Here is a 23,686-nt window from a genome sequence, read left to right as displayed (position 1 = left end):
CCCAAAATCCCTCCTGAATCCCCCGAATTTCCCCCAAATGCCCCCCGAATTTCCGAAGAATCCCCTCCAAACCATCCCAATTTTCCCAAAATCCCCCGAATTTCCCCAAATTTCCCCAAAATCCCTCCCAAAATCCCCCCAAATTTCCCAAAATCGCCCGAATTTCCCCCAAATCCCTTAAATTTCCCAGGCGGGTTCGGTTCTGGGGCTCCCGCAGCGCCCCGGTGCTGGCGCTGTTCGAGGACGGGACCCCAAATTCCCCCGAATTTCCCCCAAATCTCCCCAAAATCCCCCCAATTTTCCTTGAATTTCCCCCAAATCCCCTCCAAACCATCCCAATTTTTCCCAAAATCCCCCTAAATCTCCCCCCAAAATCCCCCCAATTTTCCCCAAATCCCCCCGAATTTCCCCCAAAATCCCCCCAAATCCCCTCCAAACCATCCCAATTTTCCCAAATCCCCCTGAATTTCCCCCAAACCCCCCTCCCCATCCGGCGGGTTCGGTTCTGGGGCTCCCACAGCCCCCGTTGCTGGCGCTGTTCGAGGACGGGACCCCAAAATCACCCGAATTTCCCTCAAATCTCCCCAAAATCTCCCAAATTTCCCCCCAAATCCCCCGAATTTCCCCCAAATCTCCCCAAAATCCCCCAAATTTCCCCCAAATCCCCGAATTTCCCCCAAATCTCCCCAAAATCCCTCAAATCTCCCCAAAATCCCCCAAATTTCCCCCAAATCCCCGAATTTCCCAGGCGGGTCTGGCGCTGTCGCTGCCGCAGCCCCCGGCCCTGGCGCTGTTCGAGGACGGGACCCTCGTCGAGGACGAGGAATTTTTCGGGACCCTCCCCCCCCACACGGCCCTGCAGGCGCTGGGGGAGGGGCAGCGCTGGGAGCCCCCCCGGGTGAGACCCCGCACCCAAAACGGCCCAAAATCGGCCCAAAATACCGCGAAAAAAAACCCCAAAACTGGCCCGGAATACCTCGGAAAAAAACCCCAAAAATCGGCCCGAAATACCTCGAAAAAACCCAAAAATCAGCCCCAAACCGGCCCGAAATACCTCGGAAAACACCCCGAAAACCGGCCCAGAATACCTCGAAAAAACCCAAAAAATCGGCCCAAAACCGGCCCGAAATACCTCGAAAAAAACCCCCAAAACCGGCCCGAAATACCTCGGAAAAACCCCAAAAATCAGCCCCAAAACCGGTCCGAAATACCTCGGAAAAAAACCCAAAAATCGGCCCAAAATACCGCGAAAAAAAACCCAAAACCGGCCCGAAATACCTCAGAAAAAACCCCAAAATTGGCCCAAAATCGGCCCAAAATACCGCGAAAAAAAAACCCCAAACCGGCCCGAAATACCTCGGAAAAACCCCAAAAATCGGCCCAAAATACCTCGGAAAAACCCCAAAAATCAGCCCCAAAACCGGTCCAAAATACCTCGGAAAACACCCCGAAAACCGGCCCAGAATACCTCGAAAAAACCCAAAAATCGGCCCAAAACCGGCCTGAAATACCTCGGAAAAAACCCCAACACCAGCCCGAAATACCTCGGAAAAAAACCCCAAAAATCGGCCCGAAATACCTCGGAAAATAACTCCCAAAATCGGCCCAAAAACCGGTCCGAAATACCTCGGAAAAAACCCCGAAAACCGGCCCAGAATACCTCGAAAAAACCCAAAAAATCGGCCCAAAACCGGCCCGAAATACCTCGGAAAAAAAACCCAAAAAATCGGCCCAAAACCAGCCCGAAATACCTCGGAAAAAAAAAAACCAAAATCGGCCCGAAATACCGCGAAAAAAAAGCCAAAAACCGGCCCGAAATACCTGAGAAAAAACCCCAAAATCGGCCCAAAATCGGCCCGAAATACCTCGGAAAAAAAGCCAAAAATCGGCCCAAAATCGGCCCGTAATACCGCAAAAAAAGCCAAAAAAACCTCAAAATAAATCCCCCCAAATGCCCCAAAAATTCAAATTAAATCCCCCAAATGTCTCAAAATTGAAAATAAATCCCCCCCAAATTCCAAATAAATCCCTCAAAATTCAAAATAAATCCCCAAAAGTTCCAAATAAATCCCTTAAAATTCAGAATAAATACCCCAAAATTCAGAATAAATCCTCCAAAATTCCAAATATTTCCCCAAAAATGCCTTAAAATTCAGGAGAAATCCCCAAAATTCAGAAGAAATCCCCTAAAATTCCAAATAAATCCCCCCAAAATTCCAGATAATTCCCCCAAAATGCCCTAAAATCCAAAGTAATTCCTGAAAAACACCCGAAAATTCAAACAAATCCCCAAAAGTCAAAATAATCCCCCCAAAAACGCCCTAAAATTCAAAATAATTTCCCCAAAAGTGCCCTGAATTGCAGACTAAATCCCCCAAAATTCAGAATAAAACCCCTAAAAATTCAAAATAAATCCCCCGAGATTCCAAATAAATCCCTCAAAATTCCAAATAAATCCCCTAAAATTCAAAATAAATCACCCCCAATTCCAAATAAAGCCCCTAAAATTCCTAAAAAAATCCCCGAAAATTCCAAATAAACCCGCCCAAAAATGCCCGAAAATTCAAATGAAACCCCCAAAATTCAGACCGACCCCCCCCAAACCCCCGGTGACCCCTCCCCCGCTCTCCGCAGGCCCCCCCGGACTGGGATTTGGGTCGGGGTCTCCCCGAGGGCGCCCCCCGGCGGCGGCTGCGGGAGCTGCGCTGGGAGCTGGGCGGGCTCGGGCTCAGGTGAGGCTGGAAAAACCCCGGAATCGGCCCAAAATTATCTCAAAATTGGCCCCAAATCGGCCCAAAATTATCTCAAAATTGGCCCAAAATCGGCCCCAAATCGGCCCAAAATTATCTCAAAATTGGCCCCAAATCGGCCCAAAATTATCTCAAAATTGGCCCCAAATCGGCCCCAAATCGGCCCAAAATTATCTCAAAATCAGCCCCAAAATCACCCCTGGAATTGGCCCAAAATTATCTTGAAATTATCTCAAAATCGGCCTCAAATCGGCCCCAAATCGGCCCAAAATTATCTCAAAATCAGCCCCAAATCACCCCCGGAATCGGCCCAAAATTATCTCAAAATTGGCCCCAAATCGGCCCAAAATTATCTCAAAATCAGCCCCAAAATCACCCCTGGAATCAGCCCAAAATTATCTCAAAATCAGCCCAAAATTATCCCAAAATTGGCCCGAAGTCACCCCAGATTCGGCCCAAAATTATCTCAAAATCAGCCCCGGAATCAGCCCAAAATTATCTCAAAACTATCTCAAAATCAGCCCCAAATTTGCCCAAAATTGTCTCAAAATCAGCCCCAAATTGGCTTTGGGGTGTTTTTGGGGTGACTGTTGTGTTTTCCGGGCTGTTTTTGGGTGATTTCGGTGGTTTTGGGCTGATTTCAGTGATTTTGGGCTGTTTTGGGGCTGATTTCAGTGTTCTGGGGCTGGTTTTGGGCTGATTTCGGTGTTTTTGGGGCTGATTTCGGTGATTTCCAGGCTGGTTTGGGCTGATTTCGGTGTTTTTGGGGCTGATTTCGGTGTTTTTGGGCTGATTTCGGTGTTTCTGGGCTGGTTTTGGGCTGATTTTGGTGTTTTTGGGCTGATTTCGGTGTTTTTGGGCTGATTTCGGTGTTTTGGGGCTGATTTCGGTGTTTTGGGGCTGTTTTTGGGCTGATTTCGGTGTTTTGGGGCTGATTTCGGTGTTTTTGGGCTGATTTCGGTGTTTTGGGGCTGTTTTTGGGCTGATTTCGGAGTTTTTGGGCTGATTTCGGTGTTTTTGGGCTGATTTCGGTGTTTCCGGGCTGATTTCGCTGGTTTTGGGCTGTTTTTGGGCTGATTTCGGTGTTTTGGGGCTGTTTTTGGGCTGATTTCGCTGGTTTTGGGCTGTTTTTGGGCTGATTTCGGTGTTTTTGGGCTGATTTCGCTGGTTTTGGGCTGTTTTTGGGCTGATTTCGCTGGTTTTGGGCTGTTTTTGGGCTGATTTCGGTGTTTTGGGGCTGATTTCGCTGGTTTTGGGCTGTTTTGGGGCTGATTTCGCTGGTTTTGGGCTGTTTTTGGGCTGATTTCGGTGTTTCTGGGCTGGTTTTGGGCTGATTTCAGTGTTTTTGGGCTGATTTCGGTGTTTTTGGGCTGATTTCGGTGCTTTTGGGCTGATTTCGGTGTTTTGGGGCTGTTTTTGGGCTGATTTCGGTGTTTTGTTGCTGATTTCGGTGGTTTTGGGCTGATTTCGGTGTTTCGGGCTGATTTCGGTGTTTTGGGGCTGTTTTTGGGCTGATTTCGGTGTTTTGTTGCTGATTTCGGTGGTTTTGGGCTGATTTCGGTGTTTCCGGGCTGATTTCGGTGTTTTGGGGCTGTTTTTGGGCTGATTTCGGTGTTTTGGGGCTAATTTCGGTGTTTTGGGGCTAATTTCGGTGTTTTTGGGCTGATTTCGGTGTTTTTGGGCTGATTTCCTTGTTTTTGGGCTGTTTTGGGGCTGATTTCACTGGTTTTGGGCTGTTTTTGGGCTGATTTCGGTGTTTTTGGGCTGATTTCGGTGTTTTTGGCGTTCCCGCCCCAGGGAGCTGCTGCGCCTCCTGCTGTCGCTGTCCCGGGCGCTGGGCCAGGCCCTGCTCGGGGTCTCCGCCGCCCTCCGGCCCCTCCTGGAGGGACCCCAGACCCACGGGGAGGAGCAATGACCCCGCCCCCGGCTTCAGACCACGCCCCTTCAACAGGAAACCACGCCCACCTCGAACAAACCCCATCCAATCCCCTTAAACCCCGCCCATTCTCCTTAAACGCCGCCCATTCCCTCTTAAGCCCCACCCATTTCCCTTAAACCCCGCCCATCCCCTTAAGCCCCACCCATTCCCTCTTAAGCCCCACCCATTTCCCTTAAACCCCGCCCATTCCCCCTTAAGCCCCACCCAAACACCTTAAACCCCGCCCATTGCCCTTAAACCCTGCCCATGCCCTTAAACCCCGCCCATCCCACTTAAATCCCGCCCATTCTCCCTTAAGCACCACCCACTTCCTTTAAACCCAGCCCAAAGCCCTTAAGCCCCGCCCATTCCCCTAAACACCACCCATTTCCTTAAACCCCGCCCATTCCTTCTTAGGCCCCACCCATTCCCCTTAAACCCCGCCCATTCCCTCTTAGACCCCACCCATTCCCCTTAAACCCCGCCCATTCCCTCTTAGACCCCACCCATTCCCCTTAAACCCCACCCATTCCCTCTTAGGTCCCACCCCATTCCCTTAAACCCCGCCCATTGCCCTTAAACCCCGCCCATTCCCTCTTAAGCCCCACCCATTGCCCTTAAACCCCACCCATTCCTTTTAAACCCCGCCCATACCCTTAAACCCCACCCCTTTCCCTTAAACTCCACCCATTCCCTCTTAAGCCCCGCCCATTTCCCTTAAACTCCACCCAAACCCCTTAAATCCCACCCACTCTCCTTAAACCAGGCCCATTCCCCCATAAGCCCCGCCCATTTTCCTTTTAACCCCGCCTATTCACCCTAAGCCCCGCCCGTTCCTATTGAACACCTTAAAAGGCGCTCATTTGCATAATGAACTATTAAACCAGTGCGTTGGTGGTACGGGGGGGTGATTTGCATAGCCACGCCCCCGTAAAGAGCGGCTGTCATAAAACTGTCACCCCAAAAATCAGCTCAAAATGACCCCAAAATGACCCCAAAATCTGCCCCGAAAAATCCCTCGAAATCGCCCCAAAATCCCTGAAAATCACCCGAAAAAAACCCCAAAATCTGCCCCAAAATTACCCCCAAAATCACCAATAAAGTCACCTAAAATCAGCACAAAAATCCCCAAAAAATCCCCAAAAATCACCCCAAAAATCCCCAAAATCTGCCACAAAATTACCCCCAAAATCGCCAATAAAATCACCTAAAATCAGCGCAAAAATCCCCAAAAAATCCCCCAAAATCAGCCCAAAAAATCTCCCTAAATCTGCCACAAAATTAACCCCAAACTGACCCAAAAACCTACCCTGAAATCAGCCCAAAAATTACCAAAAAATCACCCCCAAAATCACTCAAAAATTACCCCAAAATTACCCCAAAAATCACCACAAAATCCCCCAGAATCTCCCCAAATTCTCCCAAAATTACCCCAAAAAATTCCCCCCAAAAATCCCCGAAATCACGCAAAGATGTGACCAAAAAATCTCCCAGAAATAAAAAATAAATCCCCAAAAATCACCCCAAAAATCAGCTCAAAATGACCCCAAAATCCCCCCAAATTCTGCCTCGAAAAATCCCTCGAGATCGCCCCAAAATCCCTGAAAATCACCCCAAAAATCACCCGAAAAAACCCCCAAAATCCCCAAAATCTGCCCCAAAATTACCCCCAAAATCACCAATAAAATCACCTAAAATCAGCATCCCCAAAAATCCCCCAAAAATCTCCCTAAATCTGCCCCAAAATTAACCCCAAACTGACCCAAAAACCTACCCCGAAATCAGCCCAAAAATTACCAAAAAATCACCCCCAAAATCACTCAAAAATACCCCCCCAAAATTGCCCCAAAAATCACCACAAAATCCCCCAGAATCTCCCCAAATTACCCCAAAAAATTCCCCCCAAAAATCCCCGAAATCACGCAAAGATGTGACCAAAAAATCTCCCAGAAATTAAAAATAAATCCCCAAAAATCACCCCAAAAAGCAGCTCAAAATGACCCCAAAATCCCCCCAAAATCTGCCTCGAAAAATCCCTCGAGATCGCCCCAAAATCCCTGAAAATCACCCGAAAAAAACCCCAAAAATCCCCAAAATCTGCCCTAAAATTACCCCAAAAATCGCCCCAAAAATCCCCAAAATCGCCCCAAAAATCCCCAAAATCTGCCACAAAATTACCCCCAAAATCACCAATAAAATCACCTAAAATCAGCACAAAAATCCCCAAAAAATCCCCCAAAAATCTCCCTAAATCTGCCCCAAAATTACCCCCAAACTGACCCAAAAACCTACCCCGAAATCATCCCAAAAATGGCCCCAAAAATTACCAAAAAATCACCCAAAAATCACTCAAAAATTACCCCCAAAATTACCCCAAAAATCACCACAAAATCCCCCAGAATCTCCCCAAATTACCCCAAAAAATTCCCCCCCAAAAATCCCCGAAATCACGCAAAGATGTGACCAAAAAATCTCCCAGAAATAAAAAATAAATCCCCAAAACTCATACCAAAAATCCGCTCAAAATGACCCCAAAATCCCCCCAAATTCTGCCTCGAAAAATCCCTCGAGATCGCCCCAAAATCCCTGAAAATCACCCGAAAAAAACCCCAAAAATCCCCAAAATCTGCCCCAAAAATCCCCAAAATCTGCCCCAAAATTACCCCAAAAATCGCCCCAAAAATCCCCAAAATCGCCCCCAAAAATCCCCAAAATCTGCCCCAAAATTACCCCAAAAATCACCAATAAAGTCACCTAAAATCAGCGCAAAAATCCCCAAAAGTCACCCCAAAAATCTCCCTAAATCTGCCACAAAATTAACCCCAAACTGACCCAAAAACCTACCCCGAAATCAGCCCAAAAATCGACCCAAAATTTACCAAAAAATCACCCAAAAATCACTCAAAAATTACCCCAAAATTGCCCCAAAAATCACCACAAAATCCCCCAGAATCTCCCCAAATTCTCCCAAAATTACCCCAAAAAATTCCCCCCTAAAAATCCCCAAAATCACGCAAAGATGTGACCAAAAAATCTCCCAGAAATTAAAAAATAAAATCCCCAAAAATCAGCTCAAAATGACCCCAAAATCTCCCCAAATTCTGCCTCGAAAAATCCCTCGAAATCGCCCCAAAATCCCTGAAAATCACCCGAAAAAAACCCCAAAAATCCCCAAAATCTGCCCTAAAATTACCCCAAAAATCGCCCCAAAAATCCCCAAAATCGCCCCAAAAATCCCCAAAATCTGCCCCAAAACTACCCCCAAAATCACCAATAAAATCACCTAAAATCAGCGAAAAATCCCCAAAAATCCCCAAAAATCTCCCTAAATCTGCCCCAAAATTAACCCCAAACTGACCCAAAAACCTACCCTGAAATCAGCCCAAAAATTACCAAAAAATCACCCCCAAAATCACTCAAAAATTACCCCCAAAATTGCCCCAAAAATCACCACAAAATCCCCCAGAATCTCCCCAAATTCTCCCAAAATTACCCCAAAAAATTCCCCCCTAAAAGTCCCCAAAATCACGCAAAGATGTGACCAAAAAATCTCCCAGAAATAAAAAAATAAATCCCCAAAAATCACCCCAAAAATCAGCTCAAAATGACCCCAAAATCCCCCCAAATTCTGCCTCGAAAAATCCCTCGAGATCCCCCCAAAATCCCTGAAAATCGCCCCAAAAATCACCCCCCAAAACCCCAAAATCTGCCCCAAAATTACCCCCCAAAATCACCAATAAAATCACCTAAAATCAGCGAAAAATCCCCAAAAATCCCCCCCCCCCCAAAATCCCCAAAATCTCCCCAAAATTACCCCCAAAATCACCATAAAATCACCTAAAATCAGCAAAAATACCCCAAAAATCTCCCTAAATCTGCCCCAAAATTAACCCCAAACTGACCCAAAAACCTACCCCGAAATCATCCCAAAAATCGCCCCAAAATTACCAAAAAATCACCCCCAAAATCACTCCAAAAATTACCCCAAAATTACCCCAAAAATCACCACAAAATCCCCCAGAATCTCCCAAATTCTCCCAAAATTACCCCAAAAATTCCCCCTAAAAATCCCCCAAAATCACGCAAAGATGTGACCAAAAAATCTCCCAGAAATAAAAATAAAATCCCCAAAAATACCCCAAAAATCAGCTCAAAATACCCCAAAATCCCCCAAATTCTGCCTCAAAAAATCCCTCGAGATCGCCCCCAAAAATCCCTGAAAATCACCCGAAAAAACCCCAAAAATCCCCCAAAATCGCCCCAAAAATTACCCCCAAAATCGCCCCAAAAATCCCTAAAATCGCCCCAAAAATCCCCAAAATCTGCCCCAAAATTACCCCAAAAATCACCAATAAAGTCACCTAAAATCAGCGCAAAAATCCCCAAAAGTCACCCCAAAAATCTTCCTAAATCTGCCCCAAAATTAACCCCAAACTGACCCAAAAACCGACCCCGAAATCAGCCCAAAAATGGCCCCAAAAATTACCAAAAAATCACCCAAAAATCACTCAAAAATTACCCCCAAAATTACCCCAAAAATCACCACAAAATCCCCCAGAATCTCCCCAAATTACCCCCAAAAATTCCCCCCCAAAAATCCCCGAAATCACGCAAAGATGTGACCAAAAAATCTCCCAGAAATAAAAAATAAATCCCCAAAATTCACCCCAAAAATCAGCTCAAAATGACCCCAAAATCCCCCCAAATTCTGCCTCGAAAAATCCCTCGAGATCGCCCCAAAATCCCTGAAAATCACCCCGAAAAAAACCCCAAAAATCCCCAAAATCTGCCCTAAAATTACCCCAAAAATCGCCCCAAAAATCCCCAAAATCTGCCCCAAAATTACCCCAAAAATCACCAATAAAGTCACCTAAAATCAGCGCAAAAATCCCCAAAAGTCACCCCAAAAATCTCCCTAAATCTGCCCCAAAATTAACCCCAAACTGACCCAAAAACCTACCCCGAAATCAGCCCAAAAATCGCCCCAAAAATTACCAAAAATCACCCAAAAATCACTCAAAAATTACCCCAAAATTGCCCCCAAAATCACCACAAAATCCCCCAGAATCTCCCCAAATTCTCCCAAAATTACCCCAAAAAATTCCCCCCTAAAAATCCCCAAAATCACGCAAAGATGTGACCAAAAAATCTCCCAGAAATAAAAAATAAATCCCCAAAATCACCCCAAAAAATCAGCTCAAAATGACCCCAAAATCTCCCCAAATTCTGCCTCGAAAAATCCCTCGAGATCGCCCCAAAATCTCTGAAAATCACCCCGAAAAAACCCCAAAAATCCCCAAAATCTGCCCTAAAATTACCCCAAAAATCGCCCCAAAAATCCCCAAAATCGCCCCAAAAATCCCCAAAATCTGCCCCAAAACTACCCCAAAAATCACCAATAAAGTCACCTAAAATCAGTGCAAAAATCCCCAAAAGTCACCCCAAAAATCTCCCTAAATCTGCCCCAAAATTAACCCCAAACTGACCCAAAAACCTAGCCCGAAATCAGCCCAAAAATCGCCCCAAAATTTACCAAAAAATCACCCAAAAATTACCCCAAAATTGCCCCAAAAATCACCACAAAATCCCCCAGAATCTCCCCAAATTCCCCCAAAATTACCCCAAAAAATTCCCCCCTAAAAATCCCCGAAATCACGCAAAGATGTGACCAAAAAATCTCCCAGAAATAAAAAATAAAATCCCCAAAATTCACCCCAAAAATCGCCTCCCTCACGCTGCCCCAGCGGCGCAACCGCGCATGCGCGGTTACCACAACAACCCTCCAGCCTCGATATCGTTCCGCGCCTCAGCCGAGTGCAGACGCCGCTTCCGGGTTCAGCCGCGCGCATGCGCAGTCTTGGGGATTTTTTTGGGGGTTATTCCAGGTTATTTGGGGCGATTTTTTGGATAAAATTTTTGGGGCGATTTTGGGGGAATTTCGAGCGATTTTTGCGGGAATTCGGGGAGGGGGATTTTGTTGTAATTTTCTTGGAATGTTGGAATTTTGTTGGCGAAGGTTGGTAATTTTTTTGGGGTTGATTTTTTGGGGTTTCGGGGTTCCGTTTTTGGGTGGTTTTCGAGTGATTTCGGGGCGATTTTTGTGGGGGTTTTTTTTGGGGTTTATTTTGTGAGGGATTTTTGGGGGGTCCTGAGCCTGCAGCCCCCTCCCCGAGCAGCCCTAGATCGCCTCGGAATTGGGTCTGGGGGGCTACAACATCATTTTGGGGCGAATTCGGGGCATTTTGGGCAATCGAAATGGGAATTTTTTTCTCGAGATATTTGGGCTCCTTGTGGCCTCGGAATTGGGTCTGGGGGCTCAGGTGGGGGAGGGGTTTATGGAAAGGGGAGGGGCTTATAAAAGGGGGAGGGGCTTATCAGGGTGGGGTTCATAAAGGGGGCGGAGTTTATTGAAAGGGGAGGGGCTTAGAAGGATGGGGGAGTGGCTTATAAAAGGGGGAGGGGTTTATTGAAAGGGGAGGGGCTTAAAGGGTGGGGGGGGGCTTATCAGGGTGGGGGGTCATAAAGGGGGAGGGGTTTATTGAAATGGGGGAGGGGCTTGTTGGAAAGGGGGGCTGGGGTTATAAAAGGGGAGGGTTTATTGAAAGGGGAGGAGCTTAGAAGGCTGGAGGAGGGGCTTTCTGGCTGGGGGAGGGGCTCATAAATGGGGGAGGGGCTTGTTGCAATGGGGGAGGGGTTGATGGAAGGGGAGGGGTGACTTGTTGAAGGGGGGAGTTTTGGGGAGGGTTATTAAAGGGGAGGAGCTTGATGCAGTGGGGAGGGGTTTATTGAAAGGGAGGGGCTGAAAAGGGTGGGGGAGGGGCTTATCAGGGTGGGGTTTATCAAGGGGAGGGCTGTGATGGGGGGGGCTTGTTGAAGGGGAGGGGGGAAAGGGGAGAAGGGACTCATAAAAGGGGAGGGGCTTGTGGCAATGGGGGAGGAGCTTGATGCAATGGGGAGGGGTTTATTGAAAGGGGCTTAGAAAGGGTGGGGAGGGTTTATCAGGCTGGGGCGGGTCTTATCAAGGGTGGGGGAGGGGGCTTAGAAAGGGGAGGGGTTTGATGCGGGAGAGCTTTGCAATGGGGAGGGGTTTATTGAAGGGGAGGTTAAAGGGTGGGAGAGTTTTATCAAGCTTGTTGAAAGGGGAGGGGCTTATCACGGAGGGGTTTATAAAAGGGGAGGGGCTTGTTCAGGTGGGGGAGGGGTTTCTTGAAGGTGATTGGCTTTTCGAGGTGGGGAGGGGCTTATAAAAGGGGAGGGGCTTATAAAAGGGGAGGGGCTTCTCAAGGTCGGGGAGGGGTTTATCGAGGTGGGGGGAGGGGCTCGGGGTCGTCGTCGTCGTCGTCAAAGGTCAAAGTTCGCCGGGGGTCCGGGGTGGGGGAGGGGCTCCTGTGAAGACAGAGGGGTCAGTGGGGGAGGGGAAATTGGGGATTTTATTTGGATTTTTATTTTTAAAAATTTTTGGGGATTTTTTGAGGAATTTTTGGGGATTTTTTGAGGAATTTTGGGGGATTTTTTTGAGGAATTTTTGGAGGAATTTTTGGGGATTTTTGGAGGAATTTTTTGGGATTTTTGGAGGAATTTTTGGGGGTTTTTTCGAGGAATTTTTGGGAATTCTGGGGGGAATTTGGGGAATTTTTTGGGGAGAATCTTTGGGGATTTTCTTTTTGAATTTTGGGGATTTTTGGGGTGTTTAAGGGAAGATTTTTGAGGGGAATATTTGGGGATTTTTGGGGGGAATTTTGGGAAATTGTTTTGGGAATTTTCACGATTTTTTGAGGCAATTTTGGGGATTTTTTGGGAAATTATATGAGATTTTTGGGGGGATTTTTTCAGAAGTTTTCATGATTGTTTTGGAAATTTTGGGGGGAATTTTTTCGGATTTTAAGGAGGATGTTTTGGGGGAATTTTTGGGAATATTTTGGAAATTTTTTTTTATTTTTTGAGGATATTTTTTAGGATTTTTGAGGATTGTAGGGAAAATTTGGGGGGATTTTTTGGGATTAAAGGGAGAATTTTTGGGAATATTTTGGAATTTTAGGGAAAATTTTTTTTGGTTTTTTTGGGGGGATTTAAGGGACAATTTTTTGGGAATATTTTGGAATTTTTGGGAGAATTTTTTTTTTGTTATTTTTTTGGGATTTAAGGGACTATTTTTGGGAATATTTTAGAATTTTGGGGTATTTTTTTTGTTATTTTTTGGGATTTGAGGGAGAATTTTTCGGAATATTTTGAAATTTTAGGGACAATTTTTTTGTGATTATTTATGGGACTTAAGGGACAATTTTTGGGGAATATTTTGTGGATTTTAGGGCCATTTTTTTAGGGATTTTTATAAAATTTTAAGGACAATTTTCGGGATTTTTTTTGGGGGGTGTTTTCACCTGCTCCCCTCCCCCTCCTGGGCGGCTCCTTCCTCCTCCTCCTCCTCCTCCTCCTCCTCCTCCTCGCCTCGCGAAGGCTCCAGGGGTCGGCGCGGGGGGGGCGGGGCGGGGTCTGGGGACCCCAAACCCAACCCCAAAATCGGCGCCGGAGGGAGGAGCAAAAAGCGGGAACGGCCTGGGGGGGAGGGGCGGAGTCAGTGAGGGGGGAGGGGCGGGGTCAGTGCGGGGGGAGGGGCGGGGTCAGTGTGTGGGGGGGGGGGCACAGTGAGCGGTGGGGGGGGAATGGAAATGGGGATTTTGGGTGGGGGAGGGGAATTTGGGGGTGGGGGAGGGGTTATTCTGGGGAGGGGGGAGGGGACGGAATGGGGTGGGGGGTGGATGGGAATGGGGGGTTGGGGGAGGGGCGGAATGGGGGAGGGGCAAAACGAGGGGTGGGGGAGGGGAATTTTGGGGGGTGGAGGAGGGGATGAAAATGGGGTGGGGGAGGGGCAGAATTTGGGGGGGGGGGGGGGAATTTTGGGGGGTGGGGAGAGGATTTTGGGGGCGGGGGAGGGGCTGGGAATGGGGGTGGGGGGAGGGGAGAATTAGGAGTGGGGGAGGGGCAGAATTAGGGGTGGGGGAGGGGCAAAACGAGGGGTGTGGGAGGGGAATTTGGGGGTGGGGGAGGGGCAGAATTAGGGGTGGGGGAGGGGCAAAACGAGGGGGGAGGGGCCCCCCAAAACCTCCAGCCAATCCTCGATCGTCCTGAGGGCCACGTCGGCCAATCGGGTGAGGGGTCTCCACCGCCCCGCCCCCCGGAGCAGCTCCCAGCCCAGCAGCTCCTCCGCCGAGGGCCTCAGGTGGGGGTTGGGCTCCAACATGGCCGCCAGCACCGCCCGGAACTCGGGGGACAGCCCTGGGGGGCGGGGGAGGGGCGGGGCTGAACCCCTCCCCCACCTTTGCCCCTCCCCCACCTTTCGATGCAGCCCCGCCCCCATGCTGAAACCCCTCCTCCTCTAACCCCTCCCCCAAACTTTTTAACCCCTCCCCCCCTTTTAACCCCACCCCTTTTAACCCCTCCCTCTCGTTAGCCCCTCCCCCACGCCCATTAACCCCTCCCCCACCCCATTAACCCCACCCCCATTAGCCCCTCCCCACCTTTAACCCCTCCCCATCTCTTTAGCCCCTCCCCCTTTAACCCCTCCCCACCTTTCCCCACCCCTTTAACCCCTCCCCCGCCCCATTAGCCCCTCCCCCACCCCTTTAGCCCCTCCCCCACCCCTCCCCCACCCCCTTTAGCCCCTCCCCCACCCCCATTAACCCCTCCCCGACCTTTAGCCCCTCCCCCACACCCATTAACCCCTCCCCCATTAACTCCTCCCCCACCCCTCCCCCACCCCATTAGCCCCTCCCTCACCTTCCCCCAGCCCCGCCGGCAGCAGGCTCCGCCTCCTCCTCCTCCTCGTGGCCCCTCCCCCCCGGCGCAGCCGGCTCCACCCCTCCCCCGCGCGGGGCAGTGTCCGCTCTCCGGCCAGTTCGGCCACGGTCAGCGCCAGGCTGAAAATGTCCGCGGGGGCGCGGCCCTGGCCCCGCCCACACAGCGCCTCGGGGGCGGAGTAACGGGCATCGCCCCGCCCCCCCAGGGACACGCCCCCGTCCCGCGGTGACCCCGCCCCCGCCGCGGGGGGAGGGGGCGCTGCGGGGTTAAAGGTCACGGTGCGGTTAATGGTCACTGTGGGGGGAGGGGTCACTCCAGGGGCAGTGGTCACTGCAGTGGTCACTCCAGGCCCAGTGGTCACTCCAGTGGTCACTCTGGGCCCAGTGGTCACTCTGAAGTCGGCCATGGGGTCAGTGGTCACTCCAGTGGTCACTCCAGGCCCAGTGGTCACTCCAGTGGTCACTCCGGGCCCGCTGGTCACTCCGAAGTCGGCCATGGGGTCAGTGGTCACTCCAGTGGTCACTCTGGGCCCAGTACCTGTCGGCCATGGGTCAGTGGTCACCCAGTGTCACTCCGGCCGGCCCAGTGGTCACTCCGAAGTCGGCCATGGGGTCAGTGGTCACTCCAGTGGTCACTCTGGGCCCAGTGGTCACTCCAGCGGTCACTCCGGTGGTCACTCCAGGCCCAGTGGTCACTCCAGTGGTCACTCCGGGCCCGCTGGTCACTCCAAAGTCAGCCATGGGGTCAGTGGTCACTCCAGTGGTCACTCCAGGCCCAGTGGTCACTCCAGTGGTCACTCTGGGCCCAGTGGTCACTCCGAAGTCGGCCATGGGGTCAGTGGTCACTCCAGTGGTCACTCCAGGTCCAGTGGTCACTCCGAAGTCGGCCAGCCGGCAGCGGCCGGAGCTGTCCAGCAGGACGTTGTCCGGTTTCACGTCGCCGTGGGTCACGTCCGGCCGTGCAGCGTCAGCAGCGCCCCCAGGACGTCCCACAGGTAAGCCCGGAGTCGCCACTCGGACATCGGGTGACCGGCCGCCGGGCAGCGGCCCGCGCCAGCGGTCAGCGGAGGGTCCCAGCAGGTAAGCCCGGAGGGTCGGACACTGACCAGGGGTCAGCAGTGGCCGGAGAGGGGTCGGACACTGACCAGGGGTCAATGGTGGTCAAGGGGTCAGTAGTGGCCGGAGAGTGGCCGGAGGTGGCCAGAGAGGGGTCAGACATGGTCAAGGGGTCAGTTGTGGCCGGAGGGGGCTCGGACACTGCCCAGGGCATGGCCACGCCCATTTTCTGATCAGCCACACCCCCCCGACCCTGATTGGACGATGTGGGACGGTCCATAGACTCGGCCACGCCCTCCTGTGGCCGCTTGGCCAATAGCAAAGCGCCTCCGGAGTTGGCCACGCCCCCTTTGAGCTTGCTGACCAATGGCGAGGCAGAGTTTGTGTGCGCTAATGAGGCCACACCCCCAGGGGGTGACGTCACCACCTCTGGTGAAGCCACGCCCCTTAAAAATGAGGCCACGCCCCTGAAAACAGAGACTACGCCCATAGAGGAAGCCACGCCCCAAAATATGAAGCCACGCCCCCAGAGGGTGACATAATGCACTCAGAAGATGAAGCCACACCCACAGAGGGTGACGTCACCTCCTCGGAAGATGAAGCCACGCCCACAGACGATGAAGCCACGCCCCCAGCCCCCAAAGCCCCGCCCCTTTTCCCCGCCACCCACCGCACCACGCCCCACAAAACCCAAGCCACGCCCCTCAGGGGCGAGACCACGCCCCTCCAGAGCCGAGCCACGCCCCTTTGTAGCTTGGCCCCACCCCCTCGCCGCCATTGGCTGCCCAAACTTCCGGCCGGGCACAGCGGGAGCAGCAACAGGAAGTGACGTCGCTGCTCCCAGGCCGCCAGCAGGGGGAGGAGCCCCGGCGCCGGCCCCGCCCCCAGCTGGGCGTGGCACTCCCGCAGCCAATGGCGGCGCTGGGCGGGGCCCGAGAGGGGGCGGAGCGAGCGCTTGAGGGCGAAGCGGGAACCGTCCGAGAGGCGGCGCACCTGGGGAGGGGTCAGGGGTCACGCCGGGGTCACGCCGGGGTCACCCAGAGGTCACCGGTGGGGGAGGGGCGATGAGGGGAGGGGCTGGACCAAGGTGGCCCCGCCCCCACCTGTGACCCCGCCCCCACTTTTTGACCCCTTCCCTTTGGCCCCGCCCCCTCCCCTCTGGCCCCGGCCCCTCCTTGGCCCCGCCCCCTCCTTGGCCCCGCCCCCTCACCTCCAGCACCTCCCCCCGGCTGCCCCTCCCGAGGCTCCGGACGATCTCGAAATCCTCCAGGGAAGGGGCGGGGCCAGAGGTGGGCGTGGTCAGGTGCACGACCACGCCCTCCCCTCGCCGGCCCCGCCCTTGCCCCAGCCGGGCCAGGGACGCGTCTGATTGGCCGGGAGGGGCGGCGCGGGGGAGGGGGCGTGGGGGGGAGGGGCATCAATGGGGTGGGGGAGGGGCTAAAAGGGAGGGGGAGGGGCTAAAAGGGAAGGGGAGGGGCTAAAAAGAGAGACAAGGGGAGGGGCGTGTCAGGGAGCGGAGGAGGGCGGTGGGGTCGCCCCTCCCCCACCCCTTCAAGCCCCTCCCCCCTAAATGACAGCCCCAAAGCCCCTCCCCCCCCCCCCCCCTTTAAGCCCCTCCCACACTCCTCCTTAAGCCCCACCCCTTTAAGCCCCCCCCCCAACCCAAAACCCCTCCCCCACCCCTTTAAGCCCCTCCTCCTCCCCCTCTTCAAGCCCCTCCCACACTCCCCCTTAAGCCCCACCCCCTTTAGGCCCCTCCCCCACCTTTTAAGCCCCTCCCACACTCCTCCCTAAGCTCCACCCCCTTTAAGCCCCGCCCCCTCCTCACCACCCGGTTCCCGGTGGGGGGAGGGGCGGCTCTCCCGCGGGTCACGTGGTCGGGTCGGTGTTTGGGTGGGCGTGGTCTCCCGCGGGTCACGTGGCTCCCGGTGTTGGGGGAGGGGGGAGGGGTCCCGGGCCGCTCCCGCGCGCGCCGCTCCCGCCAAACGCGGCTCGAAGCCACGCCCCCTTCCCAAACCCCAAACCTCCAGCCAATCCCGACGCTCTTCCGCCCTTAAACCCCGCCCCTTCCCCTCCGCGGCCCAATCAGCGGCGCCATCCCGGCCCGCCGCTTCCCGCCGGCGCCGCCTGGCCACGCCCCTTCCCGGGTTCAACCAATCAGCGGCCGCGCACAGCGTGGCCACGCCCCCTGAACAAAAAAAAAAAAAAATGGCCGCTTTTCTTCCTTGAAATTTTCCGCGGTTTTTGGGCAATTTTGGGCCAATTTTGGGGGTTTTTGCACCAATTTTGGGGTCTTTTATCGGGCCGATTTTAGGGTCCTTATTTGACAATTTTTGGGCTTTTTTTTGGCCATTTTTTGCATAATTTTTCACCATTTTTTGGGTCTTTTTTTTCCTATTTTTTCACCATTTTTAAGTTCATTTTTCACCATTTTTAGGATTTTTTAAAGGGTTTTTTTGGACTATTTTTAGGCCCTTTTAAAGCAGTTTTTTTTGACCATTTTTGGGTCATTTTTGTGCCATTTTTGGACCATTTTTCGGGGGCTTTTTTACCATTTTCGTGCCATTTTGGGGTTTTTTTGCACCAATTCTGGGGTCGTTTTTTGGGCCAATTTCAAGGTCCTTATTTTACAATTTTTATCTCTTTATTTGCCATTTTTTGCGTAATTTTTCACCATTTTTGGGGTCTTTTTTTCCTATTTTTTGACCATTTTTAAGTTCATTTTTCACCATTTTTAGGCCCATTTTAAAGCGATTTTATTTTTACCATTTTTGGGTCATTTTTGACCATTTTTGGACCATTTTTCGGGGGCTTTTTTACCATTTTTGTGCCATTTTTGGTGTTTTTTTTCACCGATTTTGGGGTCTTTTTTTGGGCCGATTTTAGGCTCCTTTTTTTGACAATTTTTATCTCTTTATTTGCCATTTTTTGCGTAATTTTTCACCATTTTTGGTGCCTTTTTTACCCCGTTTTTACCCATTTTTTTAGCCGCCTTTTTTACCATTTTCCTCTCATTTTTTACCCATTTTTTCTCCCCCATTTTAACCATTTTTTCTCTTTTTTTTTTACCCATTTCTACCTTTTTTGAACCCTTTTTTACCCCGTTTTTAACCATTTTTTTCTCTCATTTTTACCATTTCTTACTCTCGCTTTTAACCATTTTCACCCCTTTTTTAATCATTTTTACCACATTCTATACAATTTTTTTCTGCCCATTTCTCACCTTTTTTTCCCCTTTTTTAACAATATTTTCCTTCTTTTTTTAACCCTTTTTTCCCCATTTTTTCCCCTTTTCGGGCTCCTTTTTTTGCTCCTTTCTGACCACTTTTAGGGCTCATTTTACCCATTTTTCGGTGCCTTTTTCACCCATTTTTGTGCCTTTTTTACCCATTTTTACCCCGTTTTTACCCTTTTTTTTTGGCCGCCTTTTTTACCATTTTCCTCTCATTTTTTACCCATTTTTTCTCACCCATTTTAACCATTTTTCCTCTTTTTTTTACCCATTTCCACCCCTTTTTGAACCATTTTTACCCCTTTTTTAACCATTTTTTTCTCTCATTTTTACCTTTTTTGCCTAACCACTTTTACCCCCTTTTTTTAATATTTTTTACCCATTTTATCCTCTTTAAACCATTTTTGCCCCATTTTTACCCCATTTTAAACAATTTTTAATTTTTTTAAACCCATTTTTTGCTCTCATTTTTAACCATTTAACCACCTTTTAAACCACTTTCATTCCCTTTCAAACCCATCTTTTTTACCCCTCTTTAAAACCATTTTATTCCCTTTTAACACCACTTTTCTTCCATTTTACACCATTTTTATCCCCGTTCAAAACCACTTTTAAACCCTTTTTCCCCTTTTTTTAACCCTCTTTTTTTTCATCCAATTCCGCCCTTTTTCCACCCATTTTTCCTCTCTTACACCCATTTTGCCCGCCAGCGCCGTTTTCACCACCTTTTTAGCCACCCTTTTTACATTTCCTTTTTTTACCCATTTTTTTCCCCATTTTTAACCATTTTTTCTTTTTCCTTTATTTGCTACCTTTCTGGACCACTTTTACCGCTCTTTTTAACCCATTTTTCTCTCATTTTTACACCTTTTTTTTTACCATTTTTACCCCGTTTTTAACCACTTTTTCCCTTTTTACTATTTTTTCTCCATTTTTACCCATTTTTTCACCCATTTTAAACCATTTTTACCCCATTTTTTACCCATTTTAAACAATTTTTAACCATTTTTTACCCTTTTAACTTTATTTGCTCTCATCTTTAACCATTTATGCGCCCTTTTTTACCATGTTCATTACTCCTCTTCTTATATTTTTAACCATTTTTACCCCTTTTAAACTCTTTTTTACCCATTTTTAAACCCATTTTTACCCCATTTTAAACCAATTTTATTCCCTTTTAAACCCATTTTTGTTCCATTTTAAACCATTTTTTACCACCTTTTAAACCACTTTCATTCCCTTTCAAACCCATCTTTTTTACCCTCTTTTTAACCAATTCCGCCCTTTTTCCACCCATTTTTCCTCTCTCACACCCAGCCAGCCCCCAGCGCCGTCACCGCCCTTTTAAACCCTTTTTTCCCCATTTTTAACCCTTTTTTCCCCATTTTTCATCCCTTTTCGGGCTCCTTTTTTTGCTCCTTTCTGACCACTTTTAGGGCTCATTTTACCCATTTTTCGGTGCCTTTTTCACCCTTTTTTGTGCCACCTTTTTTACCATTTTTCCTCTCATTTTTTACCCATTTTTTCTCCCCCATTTTAACCATTTTTTCTCTTTTTTTTTTTACCCATTTCCACCCTTTTTTGAACCATTTTTTACTCCGTTTTTAACAATTTTTTACTCTCATTTTTAACCACTTTTACCCCCTTTTTAATATTTTTTACCCATTTTATCCTCTTTAAACCATTTTTGCCCTATTTTTTACCCCATTTTAAACAATTTTTAATTTTTTTAAACCCATTTTTTGCTCTCATCTTTAACCATTTAACCGCCTTTATCGCCATTTTCATTCCTCTCCTTTTTAACCATTTCTACCCCCTTTTAAACCATTTTTATTCCCTTTTTAAACCACTTTTATTCCCTTTTAAACCATTTTTATTCCCTTTTAAAACCATTTTTATTCCATTTTAAACCATTTTTATTCCCTTTCTAAACCACTTTCATTCCCTTTCAAACCCATTTTTTTTTACCCTCTTTTTAACCAATTCCGCCCTTTTTCCACCCATTTTTCCTCTCTCACACCCAGCCCGCCCCCAGCGCCGTCACCGCCTTTTTAACCCTTTTTTCCCCATTTTTAACCCTTTTTTCCCCATTTTTCATCCCTTTTCGGGCTCCTTTTTTTGCTCCTTTCTGACCACTTTTAGGGCTCATTTTACCCATTTTTCGGTGCCTTTTTCACCCTTTTTTGTGCCACCTTTTTTACCATTTTTCCTCTCATTTTTTACCCATTTTTTCTCCCCCATTTTAACCATTTTTTCTCTTTTTTTTTTTACCCATTTCTACCCTTTTTGGAATCATTTTTTACCCCGTTTTTAACCATTTTTTTCTCTCATTTTTACCATTTTTTTCTCTCATTTTTACCATTTTTTATTCTCATTTTTAACCACTTTTACCCCTTCTTATTATTTTTTAACCATTTTTACCCATCTTATCCTCTTGAAACCATTCTACCCCATTTTTACACCATTTTAAACAACTTTTAATATTTTTTACCCATTTTTTGCCCTCATCTTAACCGCCTTTATCGCCATTTTCATTCCTCTCCTTTTTAACCGTTTCTACCCCCTTTTAAAACCATTTTTATTCCCTTTTTAAACCACTTTTATTCCCTTTTAAACCATTTCTATTCCCTTTTTAAACCACTTTTATTCCCTTTTTAAACCATTTTTATTCCATTTTAAACCATTTTTATTCCCTTTCTAAACCACTTTCATTCCCTTTCAAACCCATTTTTTTTTTACCCTCTTTTTAACCAATTCCGCCCTTTTTCCACCCATTTTTCCTCCTCACACCCAGCCCGCCCCCAGCGCCGTCACCGCCAGCGCCGCCCCGAGCCCTCCGCTCCGCCAGGGGGCGCCGCCGTTCCCGTTCCCGCCGCTCCCGTTCCCGCCGCTCCCGTTTCCCGCGCTGCCGTTGCGCTGTGGGCGGGGCCCGCCCACGAAGGCCACGCCCCCGGCGCGGGCGGCGATCCAATCAGAGAAGGCGCTGACGCGCGTGTACACGCCGGGGCGGGCCGGGACCCCGCACCCCTCCCCCCACGAGACGATGCCGGCCAGGACCCAGCGGCCCGAGGGGGAGGGGCACACCAGGGGACCCCCCGAGTCACCCTGGGGACAAAGGGCAGGGGTCACACAGGGGTCATGGGGTCACTCAGGGGTCATTGGGTTCAGTCAGGGGTCACACAGGGGAGGGGCACACCAGGGGACCCCCCGAGTCACCCTGCACAGGGGGGCAAAGGTCAGGGGTCACACAGGGGTCACATGGGGTCAGTCAATGGTCATTGGGTTCAGTCAGGGGTTATTGGGGTCAGTCAGGAGTCACACAGGGGTCATGGGGTCAGTCAGGGGTCATTGGGGTCACTCAGGGGTCATGGGGTCAATGGTCATTGGGTTCAGTCAGGGGTCATTGGGGCCACTCAGGGGTCACACAGGGGTCATGGGGTCAGTCAATGGTCATTGGATTCAGTCAGGGGTCACACAGGGGTCACACAGGGGGGAGGGGCACACCAGGGGACCCCCCGAGTCACCCTGCACAGGGGAGGGCAAAGGTCAGGGGTCACACAGGGGTCACCCAGACACACCTGGGGAACCCCGTCAGGTGTATCCCAGGTGTGACCCCGCCCCCCCAGGTGTGCCCAGGTGTCCCCAGGTGTGTCACTCACCTTGCAGGTGTCGGTGCCGCCGCCCAGGTGCCCGGCGCACACCATGGCCCATCCCAGGGGTACCCAGGTGTATCCCAGGTTTACCCAGGTATGTTCAGGTGTCCCCAGGTGTACCCCAGGTGTATCTCAGGTATGTTCAGGTGTATCTCAGGTGTATCCCAGGTGTGTTTATGTGTACCCAGGTGTGCCCAGCTGTACCCAGGTGTGTCCCAGGTGTGCCCAGGTGTGTCACTCACCTTGCAGGTGTCGGTGCCGCCCCAGGTGTGCCCAGGTGTATCCCAGGTGTGTTTATGTGTGCCCAGGTGTGCCCAGGTGTGCCCAGGTGTATCCCAGGTGTGTTTATGTGTGCCCAGGTGTGCCCAGGTGTGCCCAGGTGTGTCCCAGGTGTGTTTATGTGTCCCCAGGTGTCCCCAGCTGTCCCCAGGTGTGTCCCTCTCACCTTGCAGGTGTCGGTGCTGCCTGTGGTACACCATGGCCCATCCCAGCTCTATCCCAGGTGTACCCAGCTGTACTCAGGTATGTTCAGGTGTATCCCAGGTGTGCCCCAGGTGTATCCAGGTTTATCTCAGGTATGTTCAGGTGTACCCAGGTGTCCCCAGGTGTGTCACTCACCTTGCAGGTGTCGGTGCCGCCCCCCAGGTGTGCCCAGGTGTGCCCAGGTGTGTCCCAGGTGTGTTTAGGTGTCCCCAGCTGTACCCAGGTGTCCCCAGGTGTGTCCCTCTCACCTTGCAGGTGTCGATGCCGCCGCCCAGGTGTGCCCAGGTGTGTTTATGTGTGCCCAGCTGTACCCAGGTGTGCCCAGGTGTGCCCAGGTGTGCCCAGGTGTGTCCCAGGTGTGTTTATGTGTGCCCAGGTGTGCCCAGGTGTGTTTATGTGTCCCCAGCTGTCCGTGTGTCACTCACCTTGCAGGTGTCGGTGCCGCCGCCCAGGTGCCCGGGCGCACACCATGTCGTCCTGGATGTGCCGCGGCGGCAGCGCCGGGCCCAGGTCGGTGCCGTAGAGGCGGCGGCAGAGCCCGAGGGGCAGCAGGGGAACCTGGAGCTGCCGGAGCCGGCGCGGGGCTGAGTGACCAATGAGTGACCAATGAGTGACCACTGACCACTGAGTGACCACTGAGTGACCACTGAGTGACCACTGAGTGACCAATGAGTGACCAATGAGTGACCAATGAGTGACCAGTGACCACTGACCACTGAGTGACCAATGAGTGACCAATGAGTGACCAATGAGTGACCAGTGACCACTGACCACTGAGTGACCACTGAGTGACCACT

The 23,686-nt window shown here is 50.3% G+C and overlaps 2 protein-coding genes and 1 long non-coding RNA gene across 3 annotated transcripts; all 3 read right to left on the bottom strand.

The window, feature by feature from the left end:
* Positions 1 to 12,009: 12,009 nt before the first annotated feature.
* On the bottom strand, positions 12,010 to 15,735 carry LOC115916763 (mucin-5AC-like). Its single transcript, XM_030970501.1, has 6 exons — positions 15,607 to 15,735; positions 15,049 to 15,566; positions 14,446 to 14,990; positions 13,772 to 13,944; positions 13,096 to 13,224; positions 12,010 to 12,054 (listed from the first exon to the last, which is right to left on the bottom strand). Exons 1-6 carry the CDS (start codon positions 15,733 to 15,735, stop codon positions 12,010 to 12,012), a joined length of 1,539 nt encoding a protein of 512 aa, XP_030826361.1.
* Positions 15,736 to 16,208: 473 nt separating this feature from the next.
* Positions 16,209 to 17,956, bottom strand: LOC115916772. Its single transcript, XR_004061623.1, has 3 exons — positions 17,350 to 17,956; positions 16,732 to 16,998; positions 16,209 to 16,514 (listed from the first exon to the last, which is right to left on the bottom strand). It is a non-coding gene; the product is annotated as an uncharacterized LOC115916772 (long non-coding RNA).
* Positions 17,957 to 21,496: 3,540 nt separating this feature from the next.
* On the bottom strand, positions 21,497 to 22,575 carry LOC115916771 (prostasin-like). The gene is made up of 2 exons (XM_030970511.1): positions 22,413 to 22,575; positions 21,497 to 21,858 (listed from the first exon to the last, which is right to left on the bottom strand). The coding sequence occupies exons 1-2, from the start codon at positions 22,455 to 22,457 to the stop codon at positions 21,538 to 21,540; spliced, it is 366 nt and encodes a 121-aa protein (XP_030826371.1). The 5' UTR covers positions 22,458 to 22,575; the 3' UTR covers positions 21,497 to 21,537.
* Positions 22,576 to 23,686: the final 1,111 nt, after the last annotated feature.

Source organism: Camarhynchus parvulus, unplaced genomic scaffold, assembly GCF_901933205.1.
Source record: "Camarhynchus parvulus unplaced genomic scaffold, STF_HiC, whole genome shotgun sequence".
NCBI classification, from domain to species: Eukaryota; Metazoa; Chordata; class Aves; order Passeriformes; family Thraupidae; genus Camarhynchus; species Camarhynchus parvulus.
Note: the sequence above shows the minus strand (reverse complement) of the source record. Positions and strands in the feature narration are given on the sequence as shown.